The sequence below is a fragment of the Rhagoletis pomonella genome, unplaced genomic scaffold, assembly GCF_013731165.1.
Source record: "Rhagoletis pomonella isolate Grant_MI unplaced genomic scaffold, Rhpom_1.0 Rhpom_scaffold_00002, whole genome shotgun sequence".
Lineage (NCBI taxonomy): Eukaryota > Metazoa > Arthropoda > Insecta > Diptera > Tephritidae > Rhagoletis > Rhagoletis pomonella.
In genome coordinates, this window is record NW_023458556.1 from 11,682,122 (window position 1) to 11,705,053 (window position 22,932).

At 32.5% G+C, this 22,932-nt stretch overlaps 1 protein-coding gene across 1 annotated transcript in view; it reads left to right on the forward strand.

Annotated features, from left to right (window-relative positions):
- The window catches only part of LOC118733090 (voltage-dependent calcium channel type A subunit alpha-1), a gene marked incomplete in the record, with an annotated part of 130,634 nt that overhangs the window by 103,903 nt on the left and 3,799 nt on the right, over nucleotides 1-22,932 (forward strand). Inside the window, 6 exon segments of the mRNA XM_036462293.1 lie at nucleotides 6,036-6,250; nucleotides 8,615-8,624; nucleotides 12,517-12,641; nucleotides 12,833-12,996; nucleotides 18,962-19,162; nucleotides 22,448-22,599. Coding sequence (XP_036318186.1) covers nucleotides 6,036-6,250; nucleotides 8,615-8,624; nucleotides 12,517-12,641; nucleotides 12,833-12,996; nucleotides 18,962-19,162; nucleotides 22,448-22,599 — 867 coding nt within the window.

Here is a 22,932-nt window from a genome sequence, read left to right on the forward strand (position 1 = left end):
CTTAGCGATCTTTATACAAATGTATAAGTCACCAGTTTACGTTTGCCAATCACTGTAGGTACTCTATCCCTGGGTAGTGACTAAACATATACTCAAATTATATTAAAAAATATATTCAAGCACAAATTTAAATTTAGAAAGTTTTTCTAAAATAAAATCAAAATCGAAAAAAAAAACAACTAAATAAATATAGCAGAATTATTGCCGATAAGTTTGTAATGCAAATCATTTCTTCTCACTTGTTTGTATGTAAAATGTGTAAAACAATACGTTTTAAAAAAATGCAGAATTGGAAGGAGGTATATACATAAATATACAACAACAAATATGCATCTTTTAGTTAAAAGTTTATAATTCCAACTCCGTATGAAGTTTAATATTTAAAGTTGAAGCAAAATACTAAAAAAATTAAATGTCTAAATATTTTTGGAGATCTAAAAAATGTTTACGTTATACATACATATTGAAATATATTTAAGAGTTGTTATTTATTGTTCTGTAATAGTAGGAATTCGTCGTCGTTATTTTTTTTTTGTTTGTATAATGTTGCAGATACTTAACTAAATTAATTAAGTTATTATTTTAATTACTTAAATGTACGTTAATTTTTAATGACCATAGCAAATTAATTTGACAACTGTACTTTGGAATGCACAAAGTTTTAATTCGAGTAAAAATGGGGATTTGAAAAAGGTGAAAATATTTTTGGACTACTCCTTTAATTTTAATGTATTTGAAGGCACTCCAATTATCCAAACTGATCTGAAGAATGAAAGAAATTGCCAAAGAAAAAAATTATAATATTTTTCAAGTCTCACATTTTTACTAGCGTATTGTAGAGTTTCATAAATACATATTTTCGTTGATTACCCCGTACAAGTTGAGCGTTGAATTAATTGCAAACTATTTTGTGTGTTCTTTTATCACAAACATTTCACATATGTTTATCGCGTCAAAACGAATGAAACAATCGAAATATCGAAATGAAAATTGCAAAACACTATCGCTCAAAATTCCAAAACTTCTCGACTGCACTGTGCATATGTATATGCCTCTACACGTAAAACATGCTGGCAAAATTCGTATATATGGCCTCAGCGGAGAAAGCGCCACACAACAGACGATGAACGTATGCCTAGTCCGACAGCCGACGATCAGCCGGTACCTATATCATTGTCCAATGGTCTTTTTCAAGTACCATTACTTTTCAAATACAAAAAAGATAAAAAATACCTAGAGCTATGCATTTTGCTAGACTAACTAACGTGTATATATGTATTCCTATTATGACTTACTCCCCACTTAACTACATACATACTTACATACTCGATAATCTTTTTGAAAATATACTTTTTTCTTCTAAATACTTACTTAAAATATTGCTGCATACATGCATATATGTATAAATAAAGGCATAAATACATATGTATTGCGTTTAGCATAAACTTACCCGTTTTGCTGATATACTTCATATACATACCTACCCGAATTTACTTACTTACATACATACATATGTACCTACATGCATACATAAATTTGCCAGCAACCAAAGCTCAATCGATGTCTTATAAATAAATAGTAAATAACGCAACTTCCCCCTTTTTCACCTCAAGCCTCTAATGTGTACACAGTTAATTTTAATATATTCCTACATACATACATATGGCTAGATTCTGCTCTGCTTCTTACTTTAAAATGCTTCTTAATGAATTTCATTTGAACTATTTTTTTTCTCAAATACGAATGCTAACAACAACACATTGAAGTGTGGCCTATTTTCCTATTAAACAACAGAGAACTCCCCTACCTACATAATGATTGTATGAGTGTGGTGATTTTGCTCGAGCCTCCATATACTTATGTAGATACATAAATACTATACACATCTGTATGTAATGAAATAATAATATTTTTCCATAAGTCTTGTACATACTTGAACATTTTTTCCAGTTTGTTTCATTGAAATAATTTTCTAACTAGCTATTTCCTTATAACTATAATTGAGTCCTTTGATTCATTTCAACGCAAAATGTACAAATTTTTTTTTTTAAACAGATAACCACACATATACATACATACATATATCCATTGGCTAAGAAATTAATTTTTGACGACGACAAAGTTTTTGTTCGCAATCCAAATTATGTGTATAAAAGTTTTTTTTTGAATTGGCAAATGTCGATAAATTTTGCGTTGGAATTTGAGCTAGCGCCGCACCTGTAAATGCACATGTTTGAACAAATATTAAATATTTTAAAATAATTTATATAGAGACTTAGAAATATTTAAATAAGGATGTATTAATTTTAATTATACATTTTAGTTTTTTTACTACCTAGACACACAGACACACGTGCTTTGTATAAGCGTTTTTTTTAGTTAAAAATTTGGAAACTAATGAGGGCTTTGACTGACTTGTAACTTTCTGTAATCCCCTAGTTCTCGCAATGTTTCAAATTCTTCTTCAACCTAAAATAATAATAATGATTAAGTTCGGCGAAGACCGATAAATGGTTCAGTTCTAATAAATCTTTGAGCAGGACATTTACTGGCGGGCATATCTGCGATTTAATTACCGTCTCTATGAAGCAGGGACCGAAAATAATAGTTTTTTTCGATGTTCGGTGAAAAATATTGTCGTACAAGAAAGTTATCTATGTTCCTTTGATCCGAGGACCTCCTGGACAAGAATCCTGGATTCTTTTCATTTATCGAACTTTTTGAGAAAAAGTCCAATAATAACTGAAAAATCCGGACTTTCTTTATATTTCAGTAATAACAGTTAAACTTGGCCAAATAAAAGACCTTTCCTAATAGTAAACAAATCGGTTATACAAATAGAAAAAATTTGTTATCAAATGAAAGACGACTGAAATAGCCTTAAAAATATTTGGTCAAGTTTAACTGTTATTAGAGGACAAAAAAAAAATAAAAGTTCGGGTTGACCGATTATTTTATTTCAAATAAAATAAAAGTCCAAAGTCCAGTTTTCCATAGTCATGCTTGTAGTTATATCCTTTGCAACTACCACCACACCAATATGTTTAAGGTGGAAATAAATGTAGCTCTTTCTTTCTTCGCTCTGCATTAGTTCATTTGCAGGAGCGCCTAGAGTTGAGAATAACTGTCAAAAACTTGGACATTTTTGACAATTTAAAATTTACGCCATTGAGCGATGGAACTCGAAAGTTTTCACTGTTATACAGTTTCGTGTCTAGTTGTACCACCCTCCTTGGCTTTGGCATTTGTGGAGGAGGATGTAAATAAGCGTTAGGTAGGGGTTATTATCTTTGGCGCATAACTGGTACGGCTCCGTCTCAACCCGGAGATTAACATTGTTGTAAGAATCTGATAGTGCTGCTACCTTGAGGTTGTTTATCTTCTACTAGCCACATCTATGATTTTCTTATATTTTGAGATAGCTTACAGGATCACCTTCCTAGCTATTGACTCTTATGAATAAAAACTAAGCAATCGCTTTTACTTAAAATTTCAACATTTTATAAATTTATTTAAATAAATCGAGTAGAAGGTCTGAAATTTTCAGAAAAAGCAAATGCTTAGTTTTTATTCATAAGGTCCATTGTCTTGAGTAGCCTCAGCCCCAACATCCACCAAATGCAGTGTTGTTTGGGAGCTTTACTCGCGAAGTTGCCTTCTGAAGGAATACACACATATATATGTAGGAGGAAAAAGCACAAACTAAAAAGTCCTATTATTATGCTTCTTCTAGCAGTAGTAAGGCCACAGTAACGTTGAAAGTAAAGTAACACACGGTTTGAATTTAGTGACACACGTAAAACGAAAAGACATAAAACAAGAATATACATACGTATTAGGGTGCTTTTTCCCAACTATTTTTTTTTCACTCCCACCTCGAAATTTTGTGGAAAATACTTAAAAAATTAGCGGAAATTTGGAGCTGCTCGACCAAGGCGTGCAAAGATTTCCCATTTCAAATACACGTAAACTAAAAATTTTTTCTTTAAAATTCTACAGCTCAGAGGCATTTTATGGTCAATGATAGGGTTTCTTTAGAATTGAATGCTCACATACGTAAGTGCCCATTGCTGCGTAGCTCTAACTCCCACCAGCGAGGTAGTAGGGGTCACTAAAAACCCAACAAAAAAGTTCCGGAACACCAAATTTCTAACAACGATATTTTTCAGATATTCGGCTTTGAAATTGAGGCAATGCGGAGTGAGTATTAATATTAAGTGCTTAAAATTTTTTTAGGTATTTTCCACAAAATTTCGAGTTGGGAGTGAAAAAAAGTCACGAAAAAAGCACCCTTATACATATGTACATCTTTACAATAAAAACCCCTCGCACTTATCATTAGTTATTCTATTTATTTCAATGCACCATTGAGGCACAATTTATTAATAATAAGTGATTGAAATAAAGATTAAGTTATTTAGTACACAACTTTTTTATAAATTCATGCCCTGTAGAAATTGCTATGGTCTATTCGTTAATACATAGTGTTTGGAAATACATATATAATTCCCATTAAAAATTTTACCTTTACTCATATTTTCTATGTATACGATTTTTTTTTTTAACTTAACGAACAATAATTAAAGCAGTAAATAAAATCAACATTTAGCTAATTAGACCAATAAATTATATGTTAAACTAGATAGGTGCGAAATTCATATGAAAATATATAGTATGGTACGGTCAAAACGATTTGGCAAACAATTCGCGATCTCAGTGTGTAGCAGCGCAAGGAATTGAGTAAAAAAAATAAATACATATGTCCTATATTTAGAGTTAGATTTAGTTTTTTTTTAAGAAATTTTTTGTTTAAAATTTTATCATTGAAAATCTGCGGCCGATTTGATTTTGGTAGCATGTAAAAAAAAGTTTATTATTTTTTATTTCACTTATTCCATTTAAGTTTCGGCATGCACTTAGTCCAAAGTTCCTTAAAATTTTATATTTTTCTTGAAAACTCACATTGTTTGTCTGATGAACACGTGAAAATAGTTCAGTCAAATTTGTGAATCGTTCTCTAGTGCTCTTAGCATGTTTTTTTTCACTCTAAGGTTTAGTGAATAACCCGAAACTATTAACTAAACCTATGTAATTAGAACATATAAATAAAACTGCATTTATAAATAAAATAGTTTATTTAAAACAAAAGTCTAGTAAAAAATTGCTTGCTGAAAATTCTAAAAAAAAAAAAAAAACAAAATTCAAAACAATTTCGGCTCGATCGGTAATGCGTAGAGCGTGAACCACATTCAAATAGATTTTCACCATCTTATTAAACTGTAATATATAGTAAGTTTGAAATATATACTATTTCTTATGAATATGAACCTTTAAATATTGCTATACGAGCTTATATCATAATCAATTTTCACTTTTACTCTATATACATATGCATACATACCTACTTACGTACATACATTTAAGCTAATAACTTATTATTTGTTGAATGCAACTTAAAAATTTTTCATCTATTTTTTATTATTATTATTTTTTTTTTTGGTGCTACTAATCATGTAAAATAAACCAAATAATAAATAAAAAATACTTTTCTTATTGCTACTTCACCAATTTTACGAATAACTGTTCACCTACACACGTCACAACGCAAAATTCTCTTTTTATAATTACGCATCACAATCTCAAAAACAATCAAAAAAAAAATTAACAAAATTGTAAAATATGTACAAAATGTGCAAATACTTGTAAATCAACCAAACAACCAACCTGCAATGCTGCCCGAAATCGCATGGAATACGCCACCGGAAATGCACTGTACAAAATTAACAAAAAAAAACCAAAAACATACATACAAATTATCCATTTTTCCTACTGATCACCCCTGGAATCGTAAAAATTGAACTAAAAACCTTTGCTATTGGTAACACTCAACAAATTCGGAACACAATCTGCACTAAATCAAAACAACAACAATTAAACTCTATGAATATGAAACTTGATTGTATCGTTTCGCCAAAATTCTAAATTGAAAATGAAAACAAAAAAAAAACAATTGAAACAAAACCCCCAAAAAACAGAAACAATCATTCTTCAACTGCCTGCTCGATATGGCGGCGCTCGACAAAGGCGGATCGCGTCAGGGCTCCATTAGCTATGAGGCAAATGGCGATGGTGGCGCCAACTCACAAACGCATTTATTAGCTAACATAAATCATCATCACCTAAACGGTGATGCCGATCACAGTTTGGCATCACTGGCACGCCGGACAACGGTCAAAAAACGTTCAGTTAGGTAAATTAATCTCTCTCTCTCTCTATTCAATAATGTATGTGTTTAAATTAAATGTGCGCTTTTAATTTGAATACATCGAAACATATATACATACATACAAACATACATACATATGTACACACATGTATAACACATTTTTGAAATTCTACATTCGCGCATTCCATTCATCATTCATTCATTATTGACGCATTCATATACGCACCAAGAATAAGATCTTTGAGTCCACAGGCCAAGCTTGTAACATACAATTTTTCGGTTATGCAAATATTTGTTTGTTTGTTTCGCCGGACAGCAAAACAGTTCCAAGTGATTATAGCACCAGTTAGACAAGGCCTTATAAGTAAGCCTGAAAAATTTAGATACTATTTGCTTTCCTGATAAATGGTAACAGTTCCTCGGTAGGCGAGTTCTTTATAATAAATGGTTCGACTGTGAATGAATTTAAGAGTTTTATAACCCAACTCTATATTGGTGACAACATTTTTTTTTTTACTGACAAATTTAAACTTAGTTCATATATTTTTCCGTATTAAAAACTGTGATAAGAATTTGTCACTGATACATTGGGACCGATTTCAGATCAACAATTTAAGTGACGATTGATGATTGAAAAGAGATCAAATGTTTATACTGTATTTGCCTAACGTGGGCTATTTAAATAGGGAAAATGCAACCCTGATTTTGAATATGAATTCATAATTTAATTCAAAGCCACAAAAAGTAAATATTTGCATATTATACAGTACACGAGACCTACGCGCGTGCCGAAGTACACGAAGCTTTTAGAAACTCTGATTTTTCGGAAATTAAAATCCAAGACAAAAATATTTTGCTAAGTTGATAAACTACGAGGGTTCCCGGATACATATTTAGTACCGGTCTCGGACTTTCTCTTGTCAGCCCATCTTGGCCTAGCTAACATTCACCGGAGAAGTTAGTTGGTTTGGCTGTTCTAGAGTTGCTGGAGTATTATGATGAAGTCATATTTTATCTACAGTTTCGAAGCGGCGCAAAAACTGGTCTGGATTGTGGTTGAATAGTGGAGTGTGAGAAATTGCATCGCGCGCCATTACACTGCGAAAAGAGCCAGCTAAATATATTTCGCTCAGCACTAGATTTGGTAAATGCCACCAACTAACGTAACTAATACCAAATCATGAGAAACGTATTTAGTTGACGTAACTAAACACTTTTCTGAGTGTATCTCTTTTTTCACGTACAAATATTCAGGTAAATTGTTATATAAATACTTGGAATTCTCACTCTTCAAACCTCCATTATTGTTCCATGGCTTTTAGGCACGATTTCTGGTATGACGATCACTTTTAGGCGGCCTGAAAGTTCCGCGTCTCTTGTGCTGGTACGATTACAACGGTAAACCACTTCTTAAGCAAAAAAAAAGTTGATGATCTGAATTGCCCGTAATATTTATTTTTTCTTTTCTTGGTTTCGGTGATGGCTTTTGGCGAAAAAAGTTACGCTTGGTGGGCATACAAAATACCTTTTTTGATCAATAATTTTTTAGTAGTTCATCAACTCGCATCCACAACAAAATATGGTGGAACTGTTGTTGATATACAAAATTGGTATAACTTTTTCTTTAGTCCTTATGTCGTGCACCTCATTTTATTTAAAATACATACAACGTTCACTCTGATATGCTGTTGAAATGAAAGAATGTTGATTAGTTTCAGAAATTATTCAACAATTTTCCACAAACATACGTACACTAGGGTGGTCAAAAATGCGTAGGAAAATCAACTTTTTTGAGTTTTCGTGCTTGAACCCCAGAATTGTTAAGTTTTTTTTTAAATTTCCATACATTTTATATTGGGAATATATATATATATTTTTTTTAGAATTGCTATAAAAATATAAAGAGAATAAAATAAATAAAAATATTTTCCTCGGAACGAATATAAATATTACCTCGGAAGCAAAAATTCGATAAAAAGTGACGAACTTCTTCAAATCTTATAAAAAATTAGGCCGGTCTCTGTGCAAAGGATTTCACGATAGTTATATTCTCTTTAAAAATGTTTAGATCATAGGCAGGCCATCAAGATGAGCAATTTCTCTTACTCGAGATCTACATCGTTGATTCGTTTTATCTCATTCATCATATTTACTTTATGACTCATTAGCTATCATTTCTTAAATCCTACGCATGATTTTTACTAATTACATGAATAACCATATTTTCAATTTGTCATTCAATTTACATTTAAGCATCTCTCACTGCATCGCTTATGTCCATACATTTGTGCATACTAACAAACAAATACTATCGATATCGATATACATACTTACTCTGTATATGATCAAATACATACTCTTGTTTCTTTTAATTCTAAATAATTTCAGAAACAAAAAGGTGAATAAGTTTGACACACTTCCAGTGGTAAAAGAAATTCCAATTTTTACTAAACTATACTCGTACTGTGTATTTGTATGTATGTTATGAATAAGTGTGCAATCTCTCTCTCTTTCTATTGTGTATACATATTTATATATTAAGTGCATACCCAATTATACATAAATATATACACGTGTATATGTACATATATGTATGTACGTGCCAGTAAAAGAATTTTCGTATTAATTTATACGAGTTTACGCCTAGTGTACAGTTGTTGTCATGTTTAGGTGTAACTATGTACTAATTTTTGTTTCGGCCATGACTCAATGGTATTGTATTTATAAACAATTCTGTATATACTATACATATAAAAGTAAGTGAGTTTCTACTTGTAGAATGCAATGTTGTTTTAGTGAAAGTGAAAAAAATTTCAACTATCTATTGTCAATTAGGTATTTAAAAAAATTATGTAAATAAATGTTAGTGAAGTTATTGTAGGTTCGTTTTTGTAGGACGGCATTCGATATGAAATAGATTTTTTTTTTACTTTTAATAAACGTTTCTTAAGTCGGTACTGAATTTTGAGCGGTGTATATAGCAATTCAGTTTACTGTCGATAAACTTTATTTATTTATTAGCTTTGATATCCAACAGAAGTATAGCATTAGTTAAGGCGGATACACCGTTCTTTTTGGGGGAATTTATTTTTTTTTCTCCAAACTTTTTTGTCAGAGAGGTTACTAAAGTAGGGTTAACGCATTTTAGTTTGTTCCCACACAGAGAAAATATATGACCTCTAGAAACAGGAAAGTGGTCTCTATGAAAGGTCTCTAAGGGGCGAAAAACTAAAAAACTTCTATTTAAAAATTCGTATAGATTTTATATGTATACAAGAATGTCTTTTAAAAATCAAATTTTGCAGAATGCGTGTTGAATAAACTCGTTATTAACTTTAAATGATGTGTTCTTGAACTCATTTAAAATTACGCCTTTTTAAGAAATAGCTCTCAGACAACATACCGTCCATTGTACTGTTTTCGTGTTGCCTCTTAAATCTGCTCTATTTATGAATAAACCTCAACACATCGCGGCCCAATGCCTCATGCCAGGTGTTTGTGCAACTTGAAGTGACCAGTAAGCAGTCCAACAAGTTGTCTGCAGTCCCGTCTGCTCAATGAGAGCAAAAAACCAGACAGACCTTCTGATATTGAAAAAATATGAGATTAGCCCACCTGCAGACCCTCGACGCCTCCCACTAAAAATAAGAAGGCTTTCATTTTGAAGAAAAACGATAGAGATATCTTTTAACTTTGGCTCTTTTTTATTAGGTGGTCTTCGGTCTATGCTTTTTTTCTATGCGCACATTAATTAATCGTACCATAGCACAGAGCTTAAAGCCTCTTACCGTACGCAGAGCAGCCATCCACCCTCTGCGTGTAGGAATTCTTTGAAATAAAGATTACTTTTCCATTTCTAAGCTTCAAAACCATTGTGTATATATGTACATATATATACTGGCATAAGGAATCTGTGTGGTGAACATATTCTATGGAAAAGACAACTTCTTAAAATTTTTTCATGTAATTTGGGAACGAATTTCATGGCCTTTGGCCTAAAGGGGTTATACGTTGTTAGCAGATGCACAAATGCGACTTTTTTGTAAAGCATTTTTCCTGAAATTCGTTTTTATTGGTGCGTTCTGTTCTAACAAAATTGCTTTTGTCGAGAATTTTTCTTACGCACTTTGAAAACGCAACTTTGGAGAAAAACGCATTCAAAATTGTTAAGGCTGTTTTCACATAGAAGTTAAATATTCATAGAATACATACATATACGTACTCTATGAAAATTTCGTTTCATTTACAGTGCCGGTCATTTTTTTTAAATATAGCATATTCTAAAAAACAAAAGACATGTAAATCCGATTTTAAAGCTTTTTCTGAATTCATTTTTTTTTTTCAAAATTACATATTTTTGAAAAAACATTTAATTATTGAGTTTAGAAAATTTCAATTGTCGAGATTGCTGGACAATTTCTTCTAAAAAGAGGAAATCTATCTTTAGATGAAAGAAATTCCGCAACACCCCCGACAATAAAATTTTAGTTTTTAACCCCTTGAAATGTGTGCTTTTTGTACTAAAGCTGCAAAAAAGTAGAATAAAAACTCTTTTATAAAAGTGAAATGTTTTTGTAAATTTTGTAGAGTTATTATACAATTTTTAAACCGGATTTAGCTGGTTTTTCCTATAAAATATGCCGCCTTATTTTTTATAAAAAAATGTATGCATATTAAATAAACAAAAGGAGAACTGTCGATACTGAGTATCAAAAGAGGGCGCAATTCAAGTGGCCGCCACTGTATATGTTGAACGAAAAAAATATATATATATTTTTAATTCCAACAGCGTATAATCCCTTAAATTTACGAGAAACTTTTAAAATTTGTAAGCATCTTTTAGAGATTCTTGTAAAGTTGACCTTAGCGCAATTTAAATTATTTTAATTATTCAAAGTTCACATTTAGTATTAATATTCAACTTAGTTGAATAATTTAAATTGCACATTTATTTAATAAAAATTAAAAATTGTAAAATTAGAAAACCTTGCACATAAGTAACTGTCGAACTCTTCGAAGATAAACTAAACCAAAACCAAAAACACTAGAAAGGAAATTAATAAAAAACGTTGAAACAATTGATAGAATATCCGAATGTACAGTAACACAATTTCGAAAGGCACTGTATGAATTTTACGGTTTTATGAGATAATTTAAACACGAATAGCTTGCAGATGCGCACATCGATAGATTTAAGTTGTGTTTGTGTATGCGGCACTAACTGCATATACATGCATACAAATTAAAATATTTTTTTTTTTAATAAAATTTGTGGTAAGTAAGTTTACACACACCTATTTACATGCGTCACAAAATGTCACAAGCAGCACATGTCACATGCCAACATGCAATATGCAACATGCCACATTCCACAAGCTACACACATACAAGCAGCACATGCAACATACCACATGCAATGCGTGCAATCACAAGCTCAATCAATTTCAGTTCAGCAGTGCAAACGCATCAGTTTTTTTATGCCCTGCAAATGCTTGCCAATCCTATTTAGAGTCCTCTTTTTACTATCTAACCTAGCTGCATGCACATTTCTCCGGCTATTCAGCACACCTAATCTAACTGTTTTGCTACAATATCTATGTATGTGTGTGTGTACTTGCATTTTCCTGCATTAGTGTGTAATTTTGTCTTCGTCGAATTGCATTCGAAATCTATGATTTGATTTAGTTTTCATTTGACCTATTCCTTTATAAATGATTTTAGATGATCATTATTTGTTGATTATTTTTTTTTACTAAATATAAATATAGGACAGAGCTTTAGATGAGCTAGCCGTGAATAGTGTCACAATCCAAACTAGTCAAAATTTAGTGCGAAAAAATATGCAAAACAAAAAAAAGTTACCAATAGAAAAATTACTTATACTGCCTTAAGTAGAATCAAATATTTATATTTGTAAGTGTTCAATATATATATATATATATATATGTATATATGTATGTACTACATACATATGTAACTATAATCATACAAACATATTTACCCTGCATTTAACTTTTTTGTAACCTTTAAAAAAAAATAAAAAATATATGTATACGTTAACGTTTGTCAAAAGTAATATTTATATAAATATACAAAATATACTTAACTACATGTATACCCCTCTTACTTAATTACGTAATTAATTACCTAATTATTTACTGAATTGTGTAACATATTTGTAAATCTTTCCTGCCAAAAGTACTTACTGTATCGGCTGTTGTAGTAGAATATTGTTTATGTAACAACACATTACTAAATAAAACGTTTGCTTTCGTGTTGATCTCTGCCAGATGCTGGAACTGCAGGATGCGTCGAGACATCCTTCTCAGGAATCGTTAACCGGTGCCGATGCTGGTCATTTACATCCTGGTCACGCGTATCACAATGGTCATCATCGCCGTTCGCCGAGTTTAAGGTGAGTACCAAAACAATACTATGTTTCTACACTACATACGTACATATTTTCGAATTCGAAAACAAAACAAAACAACAAAAAACTCACTAAAGTATACACAAAAATACAACAAATGTATGCTGTTAATGAGTTTAATTGATTCAAAAATTAATAAAAAAATATTCATAATTGCAATAATCATACTAAATCAGACATAACGGATCTCCATTGGCCAGATCTCCAAGTCCTAGACGGCGAGGCCATCAATACATACATCATGATATTGGGTTCTCCGATACCGTATCTAATGTTGTAGAGATGGTCAAGGAGACCCGTCATCCAAGGCACGGATATGGGCATCCGCGTTATCCAAGAGGTATACAAATATAATACATACATAGCTATAGTTTTTATAAAATTGTTTTCTTGTTTTTGTTTCGTTTTTTTTTTTTGTAATTTAATATTTAAATAGTTATGTACACTTTGTTAAATATATTTAAAGATACACTTCGACTACTAAATACTTGCCTAGACTTTACTTATATCTACATATATGTTCTTAAATTAGGCTAACACAGGTTCACCAAGCGTAAATTAATTTTTCTATATTTTATTTACTTATATGCAGTATTGTTTCCAAGCTACAAGCTTTATGATACTTGAAAAAAATTTCGTCAGCAAAGCTTACAAGAACCAAGAACCTGCATGCTTACGAGAAGCCTAGAGCACTTTTATAGTTCCTACAATTTTGAACTTTTGCAGACCTGAAGCTTTATTTTTGTTAAAGTCAAAAATTAAGAAGACAGTCAGGCAAGCTAAAGGTCTCTGTCGGGAATTTAATACATATTACAACAAGGCATCCCAATTCTATTGCTTCAGATTTGTCTAAACAAACCATCTGCCAACCTCGTCAATTCCACCGCTTTCACATCATTTTTCATCATTTATTGATACAATGATTGATTGTATTGTATATTTTTTGACTTGCTTGGCTATACATTAGGGCATAGCATAGGAGGATTATACGTGTAATTATAAGCAAATTTGCCGAAGAAACCATGCGTCTAGAATCAATTTGGAGTTTGCCAAATTACGAAAATAAATTGACCCGCCCTACTATACATAGTTCAAGCAGATGCTATCGTCAGTACCGCCGACTGATTTTTGCAGTCCTCAAAGATAACTAAAACTTCCCCATTAATAGAGATAGGGTGTCGCTGAGTTCCTCGCCGAGATCAACTCGCCCAGTTGTAGATCTGAACTAGTGCTTAGGATAATGTTATACGTTTGCACCCGCCAGGATCTCAGCGCGTCGGCTATTTTTTTTTTAAATATGTATTCTTTATTCTCAGAAATTGTATTGCCTGATGAAGGCAAAACAACAAACAAGGTTATCCTCGAGCTCCGTTAAAAGTTCATATTTGAGTAAAAAAAAACTTATCATTCGAAAATGGTCGACCTGTGTTAGTCCATTAAAAGTAAACACAAATCACTAAAATATTTTTTAAATATTTATTTAGCTGTATATGTTTCCATCTAAACATTAACACTATTAAAATAATTCAAAGTTGTGTTTGCTATTTGTTTAGTTTAAAAAATTGTTTTTATTTGTTGATATGTATGCACATCTTTGAGTTTAGTAAAATTTTTGCAAGGCATGCTAACGGTTTTGAACGTACTCATGCAGACCCTCCCAATGCATATACCTAGTATTCACTCGTCATTTTCATGCCTACAATAAACTTATTTTTATCTTAATTCACACAAAGGCCCTAACCAGCACATTTTCTATTTTGCAGAAGAAGCAAAAAGCAAAACCGGTTTCTATTCAATCTCATATAAAAATTTAACAATAACGTGAATTTCTTCATGATCCAATGAACGGATCTAAACCAAAATTAGTACGGGACTACCTCTGAGGTAGCGCCTTTGCTTAAAGAAACCTCAAAAAAAAATTAAAAATATTCCGACGAATTGATAATCTCCTCCTTTTTTTGAAGTGGCTTAAAGAAATACATCAAAAAACGCAGATAGGCCTTTTTATAAAGTGGCATAACTCCTTTGTTTTTGATCTTGCCACTTGCACTTTTTTGAGAGAAGGTGTATTTTAATAGATCCTACCAAAATCTGTAAAAAAAAAGTTTCGTAAAAGTGTTGGTTAAGGCCTTTGTGATTTAATTTAACGTTATACAAATTGCGAATTATCCCAAACACAATTGAAAATTTACACATCCTATATAGACACACATGCATACATACATATATACATTATACTCCTAGGTACACACACATATTAGATACTTAGACTACCATCCTACATATTTGCAAAATTAGGCAAAATATATTTTTTCTGCTTAGCACTTCAATGATTTCTTTACCCAAACATACATACATTCATATACATATATGTATGTATGTACATTATACTGTGTTAATTAAGACGACAGATTTTTTTCTTTCGGTTCCATATGAAAATTTCGTTGTAGCTCACGAAAAATACGAAATTTCATCCCCCTATTCGCATTTTTCAGTTAGCGGTTGCACAAATACGAATTTGTAATACTGATTTTTAATAAACAATCAAATATGATATATAAAAACATACTAGCTTGTAGCCCACTAAATTTAAATTTTTTCGAACACTCTTTGTTTGGAAGAAAATCGTTGACAACGTCAACTATAATTTTTTTTTAATTAAACCTTTTTATTATTTCGAGCGCTAACTGAAAGTCGGAGATAGAGGGCAAATATTTTGCCACAATAATTTTTTGTGACCGACAGCGAAATTTTCATGTGGACCGAAAGAAACAAAACATTTATTTTATTTGACACAGTCCTATGTACTTACAGTCATACTTACATGCAAACCACTCACATACACATACAAAGGTATATTCTGCACGTTACCGACAATTTTGTAACCTGTGAATTTTAATCGTTACCACTTTTGCCAACCGCGCTTCCAGGTACAAAGGTAGCGCTGTAAATAAGTTCGCATATTTCATGGCGGACTATGTTCTTACAACCCATTGTTTTATTGAATTTAAAATATGAAACATCCGAAATAAGTTAATGTCGCTTTACTGAAAAAAATACAATCACCCGGAAGTAAATCTAACTCTGCCATACATACATACGTATACATATATCTATGTCCATGTATTCGTTGCGCACATATTTTGTTATGGCTAAGCTCAATGTCGAATACACGCGGGAGGGAGTTCTTGTTTTGACGGCGCAAATTTTAGTTCATGGCAGTTCTCAAAACCTCGAGACCTTAAGTATGCGAATCACCTACTGTGGCATTTTTTTAATATTGTGCGATTATGTACATAAACACATACATACATATGAATGAATATTAATTTAAATACGATCTAAGGCCAAATAAATCCAAATGTGTAAATAAAAATTCATAATTGCTTTTGCTACTATAAAAATAAATATTTGATATATTTCTCAAGGAGGAGGCTTAATAGGTCAATAACACTTATCGGTGACTTTTTTTTTTTTAAATTTCGTTTTGGTAGGAACACTTATGTTAATACAGTTCAAAAACAAATAATGTCAGAATAAATTTATATTGCATACATATATACGTTCATACGTAAGTATAAACCTGCTAGAGCTTAAGTGTCTAAGTTTCAAACCAGTATTTTTCTGAAAGAAAGGACAATTATTCGGAATTTAAAATTTATTTGATAACAAATTACTACTCATATCAGTGTGGAAATATTAAATATGAACAGGCACTCTGTTATAGCTCGCTATTTTGCCTAAATATATCACTAGTAAGAGGTAGAGACATACAGGATCAGGAAACCTCCCGTTTCCTATAGGTACCTATCAATGTACTATCGTTGTAAAGCTCACACAGTTCACACAGCTGTCACACTTCTTGACAAGAGTCATTCTGCGTTTAATGTGGTGGGTGGTGGTTATGCTAGTTCCTAAATAAACAAATCTATACTTTATATAACTGCCAACAGTGACGTGAGTGCAGAGGTTTATAATGCACTGATTAATTGTTTCATGACAGCAGATACTTTGTCTTGTCCTCATTTTCCACCACATCCATTCGCATTGCTTCCTTATCCAACTATGTCATCGATGCTCTCGGTATATGACTAAAATTGAACTGTAATACAAAAAAATTTTACATAAGCAGTTCAGTTCTGTAGCTTATAATACTTCTTTAAGCATAAGATTAATAAACGTGCACAACAGGAAGTCTCCCTGCCTGGTACCTCATTTAAAGCTAAAAGCTCGGAGTGGTAATTTTCAATTCTAACGGAGCTAGCTCGACAGGACCTTATAGAGGCGATACCGTGGTAGTTAGAGCATATGATAGGGTTGAAATTCAAATGTATTGGGCAATGGTTATTGTCCGATCATCGTGAGGTAAGAGTAAATGCTGGCTCAGCATCAGCTCCAGCGGCTTTGTTACTTTTAGCCTCGAAATTGATATTCATATCTCACCATAATGAGGGAGTGGTACATTGATTGGGAGCTCGGGTCCATCTTCTCTACTGGTTTCAATGGCCTTTAGTAGGTAGCAAATGTGTTCACTTCACAGTTTTGACATGCTCCTGACATCGCTCACATTTCAGCGTGTTTCTTTGAACAGGAGTTCGCAATTGACTTGAAACCTTCCGCAGGTGACCTATGTTTCTGGTAAAAATGTCAAGCATTCGTCTTATCGGTCAGGATCTCACGCTTTACTGTCTCAGTTGTTATTTTGGCTTCGCCAAAAGTTGTATAACTTCCTCGGCGGCAGGGAACGACAAATGTGACGATATTGCTCGCGAGTGTCGTTGGTTGATAAGTGCTCGTCGCGTGCAGGTGTGAGAGTCGTATGACTGAGTTACCAATTGTCTCCTGCGTCTAGAGCTTTCCGACGTCGCGCTTTAATTGCGTTGTTGAACGCGCATTTTTCCGGCGCAAACGCGCGTGCCTATCTTAGTGGCAATAAGCTACTGGTACGAGCCAATATTGGGCCTTAGGATTTTGAGTCCGTCTAAAACACTAGAAGCATATTTTCCGTCTATCTTAGCAATATCGATCGGGTTTCTCGTTTTTCCTTCCTGAGACAGACACGTGATTTTGTAGATGATTTTATGCTGAAGCTTGGTGCTTGCTCCCAGCGAAGTCAGTTAGCTTCTGGTCATTATCGAACGTAAGTTCATGGCGTGCATTACGTCATATGCACACATTCGTCATACGCATACATTCGCTATACACAAACACAGCTGCTCTTTGAATTTAGATGCAGGCATACATATGTACATATTTAGAATTTCTTTCGGTAAAAAATGTGCTTTACGCAACTCAGTGTAGGCATTTAGTTAGACAAACCTACATATACATTAAGGATTTCTCTCATTTCTTTAATCACATTAAACATTTCACAATTTCATTTTAGCCACGACCATATAAACATATTTGTGTAATTTTAGTTGACACACTGCTTTTACTACATATACTTTTCTTGCATATTATTTAGAATTTTTGTTCACAAATTAGAAGAATAAAACGTTTGTACAAACAGATAATTTATCTCACCTGTCAAAGAAACGCCTACATACCTACATATGTACATACATATCTACTACTTAGTTATGTATTTTTATAGTTTCTCTCTATATACATTAGGGTGGTTCTTAAAAAATCAAATAAACGATTTTTTTCAATCTCACCGCCTCAATCGGTAATACCACGGTCACAGATATCAAAGATAAATTTTGTTCCCGATTGGAGACGGTTAAGGGGTGTCGCACAAGCGGCAAACTACAGATTCCTCTACGGAGACTCAAAAAATTAAAATTAATTTTTTTCAATCTAATAACCAAAATCTATACTACCATAGTCGCAGAATTTACGTATAAAATTTGGTCCCGATTGGAGTCGGCTAAAGCGTGTCGCAAAGGGGTCAAAGGCCGGACTCAAAAAATTACAACTTTTTTTTCATTTAATACTCAAAATCGATGCTAATAGAGTCGAGAATATCAAATATAAATTTTGGTCCCGATTGGAGTCGGTTAAGACGTCTTCATAGGAGAATCTGAACTTTGCCCCCTGTGCGACACGCTTTAACCGTCTCCAATCGGGACCAAAATTTATATGAAATATCTTCGACTATAGTAGCATTGGCGTAGGCGCTAAGGCTTAGAAAATTTGATGTAAAAATTTGCTTCCTATATTTAAGGACCACCCTAATATACCTACATAGATTCGAATGTTCCAATGTATTTATATTATTATTATTTTGTTGAATGTATGTAAATGATATGAAATGAGATTTGATACTACCAAAACCCCTGTGTATTGTTGTTGTTGTATAGGTTCATGGTCAGCATCGACAAGTCCGGCCCGTTCGCCTTCGCCTTCTCGTTATGGTGGCCATTATTCGCACAGTAGGCGTACAGAACTGCCTTTTCCCACATATGGGACAACAAGTCTATGTCAAAGATCACGTTCGCCAAGTCCCGCTCGACTACAGGAGATGCGTGAACGAGATAGACTTGGTTATGGGATTGATATGGGTACAAAAAAAAACGAAAGATAAAACCAAAAAAAAAATTATTTAAATCAAATGTGTTTTATTCCAAAAAAAAAAAATTAAAAATTTTTCTAAATTAATGCATCTATTGAGTAAAAAATATTAAACAAATACCAATTGAAGCCGATAATTAAATAACTCGAAAAGAACACAAAATAACATAATTTAAGAACCGTTCTCTCATTCATCGCATCTTCTCATCTGTTGCGTTTTTGTCTACAGTCTCTCATGTTTTTAATTGTCAATTAAACTTCAAAGAAATAATGCATACATACATACATGATCGTTCGTCATATGCGTGCATACAAAAATCTAAATACTAACAGCCAGCACTTACACTTACATACATGTACATATATATGTACTCATAGAGTAGGTAAAAACAAGAAGTTAACAGAACAAACAATGCACTAACTTATTTATAACACTGATGTATATAGTACATAGATACTTACGAGTTCATACATATTTATGTACACAAACGTTTACATACATGCATACATACATACATGTGTAATACCTATGTGTATGTTTGGTAATGTTGGATTGAATGATGTCCTCGGTGTGATAGCATCTCTGTGTTAATATTTTTAAACTTGAGAAAATTATAATTTTTTGTTTGTTGGTCAAACCATTTTTATTTCGAACTAACTGAAATTCTTCACTCCTGAGATGCAGTACTGAGCCTTCTGATTCAGTTAAATAAAAAGGAATTGGTTTAAATGTTAACTACATCATTATAACCAATCACTATAACCAATCTGAAGACATAACTATAAATACTGATTACACCTCAAATTACTACAATATTTTGACTTTCCATTGCGACCTGATAACTTCTTCATCTCTCTTGAATCGAATCTTGGCCAAACAGAGCGCAGTATTCATGGCTGTTTATAACTCTTATTTCGCTAATTACTGAACAAATTACACACATGGATGGTTTTCACATCTCAAGCCATTCCACGTCTGCAAAATAATCGCAAAGGTAATAGCTAAACCACTCGTTTTGATAAACTTCCTCTGAAAAATATTGACAAATCGATCCATGATACACTGCCGGAGGATAAAGTAAAAACGAAGGAATCCCTTTGGATTCTATTTTGAAAATATTGCGAACAAAGAGTAGTACTTCTTAGAGTTAAGAAGGAAAGTGAATCACTTCAATAAGACACTTTTTGAGTTCATAGTTTTTGCTCGGGAGTTCATGACTTTCTGTCATCGTTCGGGCTATATATCATTTACGCCTTGAATGATTTTGTTCCTCAGCCCTGGATTTGTCTCGAGCCTATTGACATATTGACCATATACTTTTCGCATAGCCTCAGAGGAAGAAATCTAGCGGTATGAAATCACACGTTATCGACGACAATTTTACATCGTTGTTACGTGAGATAATATTTGCTGCAATCTTCGTTCCAAATAGAGCGATTGCTTCATGCACCGCGTGGCATGTGGCCCCATCCTTTTGAAAACATATATTGTCCGAGTATATTTCATCAAATCGTCAAAGTTATTTATCATTTCACAATAACGATCACCGTTCACGCCCTGTTCAACTGAGTATCGATCCATGACTTAGGGTGCCAAAGCCTGTAGTACCAAGAGTTTGAAAAAAATATAAAAAAACACATTATCAGAAATAATTTTTGTCAGAGATCTGCATCAACATTTAATCACCCTATATAGTACATACTTTCGCCTGAAAAAATTGTAAGCTCATATTTCCAGAAACAAACTCTTAAAATGACTTTTTTATTTGCAACCTCTAGTTCAGTATATTAAAAAGCTTTTCTTGCGAGTTATATTAAAATATCATTCAAATAAATGTAACTCGTCCCGCTTAATCAAATAAGCAAATTTTTTACAGTAAAAATATTTACCAAAAAGACGTCCAATCCAAATTTTAAGCACAAACAACCTCTATTAAAGGACAAACATCTTTGTTTATCCAAATTGTTTTTATTTTAATTTTTGTAGAAGCTTTAATACTAAATATTTTAATAGCTGTTGGGCTAAAGTTAATTCGAAGTAGTGATGGTCCTTCTTCTAAAAACATAACTTTTATTATCCAAATTCTTTCAGTCCGTTTCGAGATTTGCGCGAACAAAGACTTTTTCCTTTGCCTTTCATCATTTTCTTTCCATTTCTAATAAATAATGAATTTCCCTTCTTCCGTACGCAAAAATCGCGCATTCCTCCCTTCCGCTATAATTTACTCCGCCCACTATAGCGACCTTTTTACCTTTCTTAACTATTGTATGCATTACTTGCCGCTTTCACTTAAATCATTTTATTAAAATGCAATCGTACATTTTAAATCTCCTTACACACACACACAGACGTATGTAGGCACACGCACATACAAACCCATTAACACACACACACACACATACATATATCATAATCAATATGCATGTACCCATTTTTAACCATTTCTAAAATATACTTACGCTTTTGCACATTTCATTTGAAATTTTCGTAAAATGTCACAAATGTTGAAAAATTAATCGACCAATTAAGTTTTCATGTCATTCTCTAAATGTTTTAATTCTATGTAATTGTCATAATTCGTATTCGGTTTTCTTTCTTCACACAACATAACTACTTACATACCTACATACAGATATGCATTACATTACATAATCTGCTTAAGTCACTGACACGCTGTAGGGACGCTAAAATGACACAAACAAACGCCGATACATGTAAACTTAATTTTGAGTCGTAGATTACGTATCTTTATGCCCTTTTTCTAGATTAGATAATTTTCCCGAGATATATTTATACAAAGTTTGAATTTTTTTATCAACGGCTTTTCATCGTGAGTAGCTTAATTTTTTGGCAACAGAACGGCATTTAGCACAAATAAGAAAAAATTACGAAAAAAGTGTTTGTTTTTCAATACTTTTTTTGTTAAAGTTAGATATTTTTTCAATCAAAATGAAAATATCTTTGGATAATCTGATCTGATCTGGAAAAACGGTATGCAGTTCAACTATCTATGGCCCAAAATTAAGTCTACGTGTCTCGGCGTTTTTTTTTTGTCATTTCAAAATTTGACATTGTCCCTACAGTGTAATAATGATAATAATAAGGAGCCTTTTTAAATAAACTACTTTTAACATTTTTTTTCTTTTTTCTTTTATATTTTATTGCTTTTATACTTACTAATAAATTGTTTTGTATGTTTCCTGTGTGTGTGTGTGTTTGTATGCGCGCCGATTCACCGATTCACCGATTGTTCCGCTACCATCCATCAATTCAGGTGGTACTCATGTACAGTACAGCTACCCAACGCTGGCATCGCGACGAGCTGGCATGGGTCGACGTCTACCACCGACACCAAGTAAACCATCAACACTGCAGCTGAATCCAACAAATATTAATTTTCCAAAACTTAACGCAAGTCCAACACATGTAAGTAAATTGTCGTATGTAAATATTTTTCAAATTTATTTAAGGGTTTCTAGAGCGGAGTATATTTTACGGCACTTAAATTTTAGCGAAAAATCGGTTTTTATTTGAAGGCATTGACTTGATAGGCGGTAGTTTCTTTAGAAATATGAATTATGAAATTTTCCTATCATTTTCTATACAAAAAATTAAAATTTTCGATTCGTACGAAAACCAGAATACGCCTCATTATTTTAGAAATCTGTTGTCAAAGATTCGTACACTTCTATACCCTGTACAGTGCTTTACATCATAAATTGCCTAAAGTTAAAGTCATTTAGTCTATTAAGCTAACCC